The following is a 12,480-nucleotide window of genomic DNA, read 5'->3' as shown; positions in this document are numbered from 1 at the left end:
AAATCAACTGGTGCCAGAAAGTTAAACAGATTTGTAAATGACTTCTATTAAAAAAAATCATAATCCTTCCAGTACTTATTTGCTGCTGAATATTACAGAGGAAATTGTTTTCTTTTTGGAACACAGAGCTCTCTGCTGACATCACCAGCACAGTGCTCTCTGCTGACATTATGACCACAGTGCCCTCTGCTGTCCATTTTAAGAACTTTCAGTTCAGAGTAGGAGAAAATCCCCATAGCAAACATATGCTGCTCTGGACAGTTCCTAAAATGGAAAGAGATGTCAGCAGAGATCACTGTGGTCATGATGTCAGCAGAGAGCTCTGTGTTCCAAAAAGAAAACCATTTCCTCTGTAGTATACAGACCCTAAAAAGTACTGGAAAGATTATGATTTTTTTAATAGAAGTAATTTACAAATCTGTTTAACTTTCTGGCACCAGTTGATTTAAAAAAAAAAAAAAAGTTTTCCACGGGAGTGTCCCTTTAATGTAACGAGGAGACTATACGTGACTATTCTCACTAGGCACTCTAAAGTTCACAGTCAGGTAGGAAGCCCAAGGCATATTTCCTAAAGCAAGAAAGTCTCTATTTTTGACTGAATTTAGTATCAGCAGGTTGGGAAGAAGCATCTGATGCTTTGAAGTAATCTCGGGAATTATTCATTAAAATAAATAGATAATAAAAGAAGAATAATGCCAGCTGCGTTGCTTTGACCCCCTTCCCGGCAGGAGATCTCAGGGACGTTTTTGGATAGAGATATTAATGGGTCATCGGTAAGCATGAATTTCCCAGCTTACCTGCTTGTGAGCGTGGTCATAAGAATTAATATGGTTGTCAAACTCCTGGTGCTTGTGGTATTGCTTGTCACATAATTCACAATAGAAATTAGCCTTCAAATCCTCCAGAGCATTCGCTATGCTTTTTCCCGTCTCCGCATAGCCCTGTAAGAAAACAAAAAAGAAAATAACGTTGAGATTTTTTTTTTGTTCTGAAAAATGACACTATGGCGGCTGGTTGCAGTATATTTCACTATACAATAAAGACTTTTTATATAAATTGGAACACTCTAAAAGTGATATATATATATATATATATATATATATATACTTGTTGAAGAGCAGCACTCCCAAGCCCGTAGTAAGTGGGTGCAGACAGTCTCAGGGACCCCGGTCCTGGGTCCAAGGGATCATACAGACAAGAAGGCGGTGAAAATGGTGGTGTGAGGCCACAGAAACGTTGCCTGTATTAACTCTGGAATAAACACTTTTGCACCTTGATTTGGAGTGCTGCGGTCACCTTCTTGTCTGTATATATATATATATATATATATATATATATATATATATATATATAGACCGCAAACATGAACCGCAGCACACCAGATTAACGTGAAGTGGTCTTTATTCCAACCAACGGAGCAACGTTTCAGACGCCCTTGCGTCCTTTCTCAAGCACACTCTAGTGACCATCTTGCCAGTATATATGTGGTAACCAATTTACAACTTAATTTTACAAAAGTAGTACAAAAAGTGCACAAAATTACGTACATAAAAGGAGAAATTATGTCATATAACATAGTGTGTAGATACAAGATGGGTATGTAAACATCATACCCAATTTACAGTACTTTACATAAATGTAGGTACAGGTATAACTGAATAACAAGTGACAGGTGATATACATGTGAAAATTATGATTACAGGGAGGGGGGAGGAACGGATGTTCTATCGCGTACGTACACTTGTTCCATATCCAGGAAGTAAAAAGGATAACTGCGCCTGCGCGCTGTCTAGCGCGAGGTGCCCAGCGCATTGTCTATGCGTCAGACGCCGCGCGTCTCAATGACGTATGTCCGTAACAGCATCAGCCAATCAGTATACTCACAGCCTCTTCGTATACAGTCACATGGCTGCTTTGTTTGTTTTCCTATATATATATATATATATATATATATATATATATATATATATATATAGTGATCCCCAACATACGATGGACCATCGTTAGTTGAAACCATCGTATGCTGAGGGATCCGTGCAATGATAAGTACTGTATAGGAAGTTATACTCACCTGTCCCGGCCGCTCCGGACCGTCACCGCTGCCCTGGATGTCGCCCTCCATTGCTGTCGCCGTGTCCCCGTTGCTCCGGACCGTCACTGCTGCCGGGGATCGTCGCCCTTTGTTGCCGTCATCACGTCGCTGTGCACGCCGCTCCTATTGGATGACGGGTCGGTGTGCGCGGTGACATGATGACGACGAAGGAGAGCGACGGCCATGCAGGGGATCCTGAAGGGGACGCGCCGGAGCCCCGAGGACAGGTAAGTGATCATCACCGCAGCACACGGGGCACCATAAACGGGTATCCGGTGGCCGCTGAAGCAGTCTGCGCTGTCGGATAGCCGTTTATGCGATGGCCTCTGAGACTGATCGTATGGCCGTTTATGCGATGGCCCCGACATACAAAAGCATCGTATGTTGAGACTGATCGTATGGTGAAATGATCGTATGTCAGGACCATTGTAGGTCAAGGGGTCCCTGTACTGTATATATATTTTTTTACATATTTATTTTGCTTCTTCATTTCATAAATTATTCAGTCTTGGGACAATGGGAATCAACGGGAAAACTTTTATACCATAATAGCCAATAGTGTTAAGCGCGAATATTCGAAATGCTAATTTTTACCCTGGAATATCGGCACTTCACGATTGCGCAAATATTTAGAATATAGCGCTATATATTCGTAATGATGAATATTCCTTTTTTTTTATTTCTTCACAGTACATATCCCAACAATGATGTGTGCTGTGTAGAAAAAAGTGATCATCCCTCCCTGCTTCCAGCTTGTGGTCCAAAGGAGGTTCCAATATTATTTACTGTGCGAGTCGGTGCGGAGCGCAAATATTTCGTATATGCGAATATGCAAATATTTGCGAATATTAGCACTTTCAGAGGACACGGATCCCTCCCTTCTATTAGCTTGTGGGCCAATGAGAAGGATGCAAATACAGTTGTCAGAGGTTAGCAACATCCCTAGCAACCAATAGGAAAGTTGCTCCTCCCTTCACTATATAAGATTCTTCCCAGCAGCGTTTTTTTTGCAGTTTCATGTGGTTGTGAGAGGAGATTGAACACGGTCTGTGCTGGGCTTTTAAAAAAAAAAAGAAAATCAAATGATATACTGAATTGATAGTTAGTGTTAGATAGGGTAGGTAAGTTTAGCGGATAGGTTCTAGAGTAGGGTATAGTGTTATTTAGTTAAAAGATAGAATCGCGCATGCGCACTATACAAATGTCATTATGATTTTGGTTTGAAAAAAAGGGAACGTTCCTGTTAGGATTAAGATTTTTTTAATAGAAGTAATTTACAAATCTGTTTAACTTTCTGGCACCAATTGATTTAAAAAAAAAAAAAAAAACGTTTTCCACCGGAGTACCCCATTAACGAATAGCTGTATATTGGAAGAATGAACGAAGCACTCACCAGATACGTTGCGTTTAAAATCTTCAGGCTTTATTTCAAAGGTCTTCCGAAGATAGATCAAGTCGGACACGGGCAGTGCGGGAGAGCTGGAGTGGCGTGGGGGGATGGGCAACGGACCGTATCGCGCTGTGACGCGCTTCGTCAGGCCCCTGAGGGGCCTGACGAAGCGCGTCACAGCGCGATACGGTCCGTTGCCCATCCCCCCACGCCACTCCACCCTCCAGCTCTCCCGCACTGCCCGTGTCCGACTTGATCTATCTTCGGGAAAACCTTTGAAATAAAGGCTGAAGATTTTAAACGCAACGCATCTGGTGAGTGCTTCGTTCATTCTTCCAATATACAGTATCTTTGCAACTATATTTTCCACGTGAGCACCCCAGAATTGTTGCATATTACTATTGGACATCGGGACACTGTATCAGACACTAATATCTATCCAGCGGGCTAATTGACAGGTGCCTAGGACTCTACATTTCTTCTTGATACATTATTACCTTTAACGAATCGGTTCGGCTCTGCTACATCTCTACACAATAAATGATTTCACAACGCAAACTTCCTTTTTAGAAGCCCTGTCCAAACCGAGCTATGAAAGAAAAGGTTTTCTGTAACGTTTCACTTGTTTAAATCACAGATCTCGTTTTGCTTCTTCCGTATCCTTACTGACAGCTGGCGATGTTGGGCATCGATTGCCAATGAAAGTAGTCTGTGGACAGACTGTGGTCAACTAATAGGATAGAAAAACCTGAAAGAGCCTGCCTTGGGAATGAGGTGTATGAAATATATATGAGGACATGGAGATGGAGATTAGAGGTTCAGCACCAATTACCTAAACAGGCCAAGGTGAAGGGAGAAGCTGGAGTACAGACACTTTAAAGTTACTTAGTAATTACAGATCAGGTTTTTTCTCGCCCGGTTCTTGCCATTAATCTGTTCCCTATTAGTTACTCAAGACATTTTTCAAGCTTTATCCACATTGGCGCAAAAAAAAAAAAAAAAAACTGTAATTGCTGTAACGCATCTAAATTAAAAGAAATTATTTTAATTTTAATTATTCTACTTTATTTTGTTTAAAGGGGTAATCCGCCCCTAGATATCTTATCCCGTATCCAAAGGATAGGGGATAAGATGTCTGATCTGCCGGGACCCCCGCGATCTCTGTGCAGCAGACGACATTCGTTTAGAACACTGGATGCGGGCGGCAGGGTCCTGACATCTCTGTCTCACCCCCTCGTAATGTCAAGCCACGCCCCCTCAATGCAAGTCTATGGGAGGGGGCGTAATGACCCCTTCCCATAGACTTGCATTGTGGGGGTGTGGTGTGACATCATGAGGGGCGTGGCCATAACGTCAAAACCCCGCCACCCACTCCAAGAGTTTGGAACTAAATGTTCCAAACGCTGGGACAGTGGAGTACCTCTTTAAAGCTCTTATGAATGTTTCCATGGTAACAGACTACAAACAAACTCTGTGTAGTCTGTTCCTGCAGTCCTGCTCCTTTTCTTTTGTCTCACACTTCTTGCTAACCTATAAAATGTATGTTAGTAATTATAAATGAGCAGATCCATTTGTTTAGAATCAATTTCCCCCAAAATTTGACATTTCAGGTGAATCCATGAAAGCATTAGGGACTCAAAGGCAGGAGTCCCTGCTTCTGTACTGACTGAGCAGCAAGGAATACATTTTCACTGGGCCAGTAAATGGGTTCCGCCCTAAGATAGCGGTGAGGTGCCAGGCCCAGCACTCTACGCCTGACCCAGCAAGTGTTCAATGAGCAGGTGACATATGCCTCCTGCTTAGTATATATATTTCCTATGGCACCCTAGTTTAGAGTGCCACCAATACTATGTTGAGTAGCAGGGACTCTTTTTTTTGACAGAAGTCCCTGCTCCCATACCGTAAGCAGGGTTGCTCTGTGGATTGTTGCTTACTGTTCTTGGGCACATGGAGGTGCTGTGAAGTATTGATGCTATGCATTGCTACTTAACTCCCTACCCCACTTGCACCTTGTGGCTGTCCGCACACATCCCGTTACATGTAGTAGAGCTCTGCTACATTCAGCAGGATGTACGAGGCTGGGGACCAAGCATTCGTCAATGGCAGGAAGAAGGCTGAGCATGTGGAGAGATTGCTTGCTCCCACCTCCAGCCAAGGCCACATCTTAAAGAGTACCTGTCATCAAACCATATTTTCTAAACTAACTCGGATTATATTCCCTAACTACTCCTAACACCCCTACTGCCCTTAAAAAATTTTCAGAGCTTTAAAAAGCTTGTTCACATTGTGTGAGCTCCCGGCAGGAGAAAGTGAGCGTTCCCCAGCAGGCGCGATGTCACTGAAGCCTACGACAGCTGTGCATCATCATGCCCCGCATGCACTTCCTGAGCTTGGTCTTGCGCAGGGAACAGAACAGAGCCACCTAGTGGCCGGTTATTCAATCACATTAAAAACACATAAAGGTTGAGAATTTTGCCAGCAAGTGTCTTATAATTACATAAGGAACAATATTAAAAGTTTAGTTTGGTGACAAGTACTCTTTAAATAAAATTATAGAATACCTGCAAGTCTATGTGCAGCATTAATGTGAACTGATACAATACTACATTTCCTACTAAATCAGCTGATGCTAAATATATAGCGAAACAAAGGTTGGAGTAAGATAAACTGGACTGGAGTCAAATATTGGCCAACATATAATATTATACTGAATTTTCGCTGTAGTGGCCCCTGGATAACCAGTTTATTGCTCTATTAGAAAGGGATCGCCCAAAGCTGAGAACCATTGTAGTGTTGCCTTTGCACCTGTTTTTGCTTTGTAATGTTAATTTGTACTTTTTCGGTATAAAACCACAAAAAATGGCTCATAGATTATTTTTACTTCTTGCTTCTCTGTAGGAAAATATACTGTGGGAGAATATATACCCACAGTAGGAGAGATGCATATGTTAATGTGACACCACAGATTGCTTTTTAAACATACTGAACATATGCTGCAAATGGAAACATATTAGCGATGTTTTTTTTTTTCCCATAGGGCTCTCCGCCTTTTTAGACGTCAAAAATTACCGGGAAAGAAATTATTTGATTAATACATTAACACAATCTGATATTCAACTTATTGCTGCCATTAGGGAACTGATGTGGTGTAAATTCTGCCCTAATGGTCTATATCAAACAATGATTTTTTTTTTTTTTGCAGAGGCTTGATACATAATAATTACGCATAATTATACAGCACATTAATTTCCGGAGAAAGCGCATTGTTTCTATTTTGTATTTATTGCCCTACGATGGTTACAAAGTAATAATGTTCATTAGAATAGTTGGCATCGGTATTAAGTCACAGTGACTTTACAAAGAAATAATAGATACATAATTACTATTGGAGTTAAAGGGGAACTGGTGCCAAAAAGTTAAACAGATTTGTACATTACTTCTATTAAAAAATCTTAATCCTTCCAGCAGTTATCAGCTGCAGTATTATCCAGAGGAAGTTGTGTAGTTCTTTCCAGTCTGACCACAGTGCTCTCTGCTGACACCTCTGTCCATGTCAGGAACTGTCCAGAGCAGGAGAGGTTTGCTATGGGGATTTGCTCCTGCTCTGGACAGTTCCTGACATAAACAGAGGTGTCAGCAGAGAGCACTGTGGTCAGATAGAAAAGAACAACTTAACTTCCTTTGTACACTGTTTAAAAAAGTAAAGGGAACACTTAACACAATGTAACTCCAAGTCAATGACACTTCTGTGAAATCCCACTGTCCACTCAGGAAGAACACTGATTGACAATCAATTTCACATGCTGTTGTACAAATGGAACAGACAACAGGTGGAAATTATAGGCAATTAGCAAGACACCCCCAATAAAGGAGTGGTTCTGCAGGTGGTGACCACAGACCACTTCTCAGTTCCTATGCTTATTGGCTGATGTTTTGGTCACTTTTGAATGCTGGTGGTGCTTTCACTCTAGTGGTAGCATGAGACGGAGTCTAACACCCACACAAGTGGCTCAGGTAGTGCAGCTCATCCAGGATGGCACATCAATGCGAGCTGTGGCAAGAAGGTTTGCTGTGTCTGTCAGCATAGTGTCCAGAGCATGGAGGCGCTACCAGGAGACAGGCCAGTACATCAGGAGACGTGGAGGAGGCCGTAGGAGGGCAACAACCCAGCAGCAGGACCGCTACCTCCGCCTTTGTGCAAGGAGGAGCTGGAGAAGCACTGCCAGAGCCCTGCAAAATGACCTCCAGCAGGTCACAAATGTGCGCATGTCCACTCAAACGGTCAGAAACAGACTCCATGAGGGTGATATGAGGGACCAACGTCCACAGGTGGTGGTTGTGCTTACAGCCCAACACCGTGCAGGACGTTTGGCATTTGCCAGATAACACCAAAATTGGTAAATTCCCCACTGACACCCTGTGCTCTTCATAGATGAAAGCAGGTTCACACTGACCACATGTGACAGACGCGACAGAGTCTGGCGAAGCCGTGGAGAACGTTCTGCTGCCTGCAACATCCTCCAGCATGACCGGTTTGGCGGTGAGTCAGTAATGGTGTGGGGTGGCGTTTCTTTGGGGTCCGCACAGCCCTCCATGTGCTTGCCAGAGGTAGCCTGACTGCCATTAGGTACCGAGATGAGATCCTCAGACCCCTTGTGAGACCATATGCTGGTGCAGGTGGCCCTGGGTTCCTCCTAATACAAGACAATGCTAGACCTCATGTGGCTGGAGTGTGTCAGCAGTTCCTACAAGAGGAAGGCATTGATGCTATGGACTGGCCCGCCCGTTCCCCAGACCTGAATCTGATTGAGCACATCTGGGACATCATGTCTTGCTCCATCCACCAATGCCACGTTGCACCATAGACTGTCCAGGAGTTGGCGGATGCTTTAGTCCAGGTCTGGGAGGACATCCCCCAGGAGACCATCCTCCACCTCATCAGGATCATGCCCAGGCATTGTAGGGAGGTCATACGGGCACGTGGAGGCCACACACACTACTGAGCCTGATTGTGACTTGTTTTAAGGACATTACATAAAGTTGGATCCGCCTGTAGTGCGGTTTTCCACTGTGATTTTGAGTGTGACTCCATATCCAGACCTCCATGGGTTGATAAATTTGATTTCCATTGATAATTTTTGTGTGATTTTGTTGTCAGCGCATTCAACTATGTAAAGACGAAAGTATTTTATACGATTAGTTCATTCATTCAGATCTAGGATGTGTTATCTAAGTGTTCCCTTAATTTTTTTGAGCAGTGTAGTATACAGCAGCTGATAAGTACTGGAAGGATTAACCCCTTACCCTTACCCCTAATCCTAACCCCTAATCATAACCCTTACCCCAATCCTAACCCCAATCCCTAATCATAACCCTAATCCTAACCTCTAACAACAATCAGCACTGAGAAGGGATGAGAGCGCTGAGCTCAGGTCAGCTTCGGCTACGGGTCACAGGTTTTTTCCACTTCACCAGCACTTTAGTATTTTTGGGAATGTCCATATGGAGATTTTCCATGCGGACATTCACCCATGCTAACATAGCCTATGTCTCCAGGGAAAAAAAAGTCTTCTAATCTAATTAATTGTGCCTGTCCTAAGCAGACCACCACCAATTAAAGGCTTTTAATACCGTGGAGGAAGAAAAAATGATGCAGATGTCAACAGTTTCCATATTTCTGTATTTTTTAGGCTTTGTTGCTGTTTTTTTTTCTTTCTCCCTGAAACACATGGGTGTAAACGATTTTACACCATTAGAGGGGTTTCTGTATCCAGCTGTATACTGTATGGTTGTTACTAAGCTTAATGGGACCTGACAAATTTTTCGCCGTATAAGACGCACTTTTTCTTCCCCAAAACTGGGGGGGAAAGTCGGTGCGTCTTATACGGCGAATACACACCTATCGTGGCGGTCCCTGTGGCCATCAATGGCCGGGACCCGCGGCTAATACAGGACATCCCCGTTCGCGGTGATGCCCTGTATTAACCCTTCAGATGCGGCGATCAAAGCTGACCACCGCGTCTGAAGCGAAAGTGACAGTAACCCGGCTGTTCGGGACCGCCGCTGTGAAATCGCAGCGTCCTGAACAGCTTACAAAACACCGGGAGGGACCTTACCTGCCTCCTCGGTGACTGCTCCGTGCCGGGATCCCCTGCATGGCCGGCGCTCTCCTTCGACGTCATCACTTGGTCGCGCGCGCCGTCCCGTCATCCAATAGGACCGACGTGATGACGGCGACGTGATGACGGCGACGGAGAGCGTGGATCCCGGGGAAGAAGACGTCCGGAGCGTCGGGGACACCACGGGGATGCGGCGACAGCGATGGAGCGACATCCAGAGCAGCGGTGACGAGCGGTGACAGGTCCGGAGCGGCGGGGACACGTGAGTATTACCTCCTATACCAGTGGTCTTCAACCTGCGGACCTCCAGATGTTGCAAAACTACAACTCCCAGCATGCTGGGAGTTGTAGTTTTGCAACATATGGAGGTCCGCAGGTTGAAGATCACTGTTGGGTTCAGAATCTTTTTTTTCTAGATTTTGCACCTTTAAAATTGGGTGCGTCTTATATGCCGGTGCGTCCTATAGGGCGAAAAATACTGGTGCAGTCATTTAAATTGATGTGTTGCACAGACGTTTAGATCAGTTAGGGTCTCAGTGCTGACACCCCCTCCAATCCTTCGGTAGAGCTGGGTAAGTGTTTGGATCACCGCATCCTAAACTTATACCAAGTAATAATTAAATGATCCTATTGCATCTAACTATAGAGAAAATTCTGAACAAATTCCATCCTTGAGTATATATGTAAATATTTTTTTATACAAACATCCTTCAGCATAATTGAAATCTGCTGGAAATGATTCCATTTGCCGGATTGTGGGGATAACATAATAATGACTTCGCTCCTGTAAAGCTTCTTTTAAGAAACTGTTTGCATGAGGCGCCCACTACAAGTGAAATGAGCTGTTAAATCTACGGCTGGTGGCGTTCTGCGGGATCTCCTCCGCACATTAATTCTTCTCCCATTTCACAATTTTCCATTCCGATGTGTATTTCAGAATAAAACTTTATTAAACTGTGGATTAGAAGATGCGGAGGATCAACCAATTAGAGGAGAAACAGAACCGCACAACACAGAAATTTAGCATTATAAATTCTATAACTATTTATGGGGAAAAGGAAAAACCCTGCACTACCTAAAGGATATACTCATCTATACTACAGCCTGAGCAAACTCAGAACCCCACAAATATGTACTTACAAATCAGTTTTTAGCTGTATGAGGATGGAGGAACTATATATATATATATATATATATATATATATATATATATATATACAGTACAGACCAAAAGTTTGGACACACCTTCTCATTCAGAGTTTTCTTTATTTTCGTGACTATGAAAATTGTAGATTCACACTGAAGGCATCAAAACTATGAATTAACACGTGTGGGATTATAGACATAACAAAAAAGTGTGAAAATATGTCATATTCTAGGTTCTTCAAAGTAGCCACCTTTTGCTTTGATTACGGCTTTGCACACTCTTGGCTTTCTCTTGTTGAAATTCAAGAGGTAGTCACCTGAAATGGTTTTCACTTCCCAGGTGTGCTGGTGTGGAGGGGGAGGTGTGGGGGGAGGAGGTGTGATGGTGTGTGTGTTGGGGGGGGGGGGCTTTGCTGGTGACACTGTTGGGGATTTATTCAAAATTGAAGGCATACTGAACCAGCATGGCTACCACAGCATCTTGCAGCGGCTGCTATTCCATCCGGTTTGCGTTTAGTTGAACCATCATTTATTATTCAACAGGACAATGACCCCAAACACCTCCAGGCTGTGTAAGGGCTATTTGACCAAGAAGGAGAGTGATGGGTGCTGCGCAAGATGACCTGGCCTCCACAGTCACCGGACCTGAACCCAATCCAGATGGTTTGGGGGAAGCTGGGCCGCAGAGTGAAGGCAAAAGGGCCAACAAGTGCTAAGCATCTCTGGGAATTCCTTCAAGACTGTTGGAAGACCATTTCAGGTGACTACCTCTTGAAGCTCATCAAGAGAATGAGTGTGCAAAGCAGTAATCAAAGCAAACGGTGGCTAGAACCTAGAATATTACATATTTTCACACTTTTTTGTTATGTATATAATTCCACATGTGTTAATTCATAGTTTTGATGCCTTCAGTGTGAATCTACAATTCTCATAGTCATGAAAATAAAGAAAACTCTGAATGAGAAGGTGTGTCCAAACTTTTGGTCTGTACTATATATATATATATATATCTATATATATATATGAGATAGATAGATAGATATGAGATAGATAGATAGATAGATACATAGATAGGAGATAGATGAGATGGATTGATAGGTAGATAGATAGATATGAGATAGATAGTTACACCAAATCCGGAAATTACAACACCAGCCAGGTCATGGATCATGAAAAAACTGGAAATCTTTATTATCCCTGTATAAAATGCAATTTTTCGGCAGCAGTAGCCTTTGTCAAGCTTGACAAAGGCTACTGCTGCCCAAACATTGCATTTTATAGAAGGTTAATAAAGATTTCCATGTTTTTTCACGATCCATGACCTGGCTGGTACTGTGATTTCCGAATTTGGTGTACTTTGTTCCTGGGCTGGCAACCTGGACAACCACTTGCACGGAGGTCAACCACAGTGCTGTCTTACCTTCTTCTCTACTAGATAGATAGATAGATAGATAGATAGATAGATATGAGACAGATAGATAGATAGATAGATAGATAGATAGATAAATTTGAGATAGATAGATACGGGATGTATAGATAAATGATAGATAGATATGAGATAGATAGATATTCCAAAAGAGGCGATTGCAGCACACCAGAATAACAAAGTAAAGTGTAGCTTTAATCCAGCAAATACAAAGTACAATGTTTCTGTGGTCTCACACCACCATTTTTAAGTCCTTGAAACTGGAGGTGTGGGACCACAGAAACATTGTACTTTGTATTTGCTGATA

The 12,480-nt window shown here is 43.0% G+C and overlaps 1 protein-coding gene across 1 annotated transcript in view; it reads right to left on the bottom strand.

The window, feature by feature from the left end:
• ZNF804B (zinc finger protein 804B) overlaps positions 1-12,480 on the bottom strand; it is a 367,431-nt gene that overhangs the window by 53,248 nt on the left and 301,703 nt on the right. Inside the window, exon 2 of the mRNA XM_056519086.1 lies at positions 798-941. Within this exon, the coding sequence (XP_056375061.1) occupies positions 798-941 (144 nt within the window). The remainder of the gene's footprint in view (positions 1-797; positions 942-12,480) is intronic.

This window comes from Hyla sarda, chromosome 5 (genome assembly GCF_029499605.1).
Source record: "Hyla sarda isolate aHylSar1 chromosome 5, aHylSar1.hap1, whole genome shotgun sequence".
Lineage (NCBI taxonomy): Eukaryota > Metazoa > Chordata > Amphibia > Anura > Hylidae > Hyla > Hyla sarda.
Note: the sequence above shows the minus strand (reverse complement) of the source record. Positions and strands in the feature narration are given on the sequence as shown.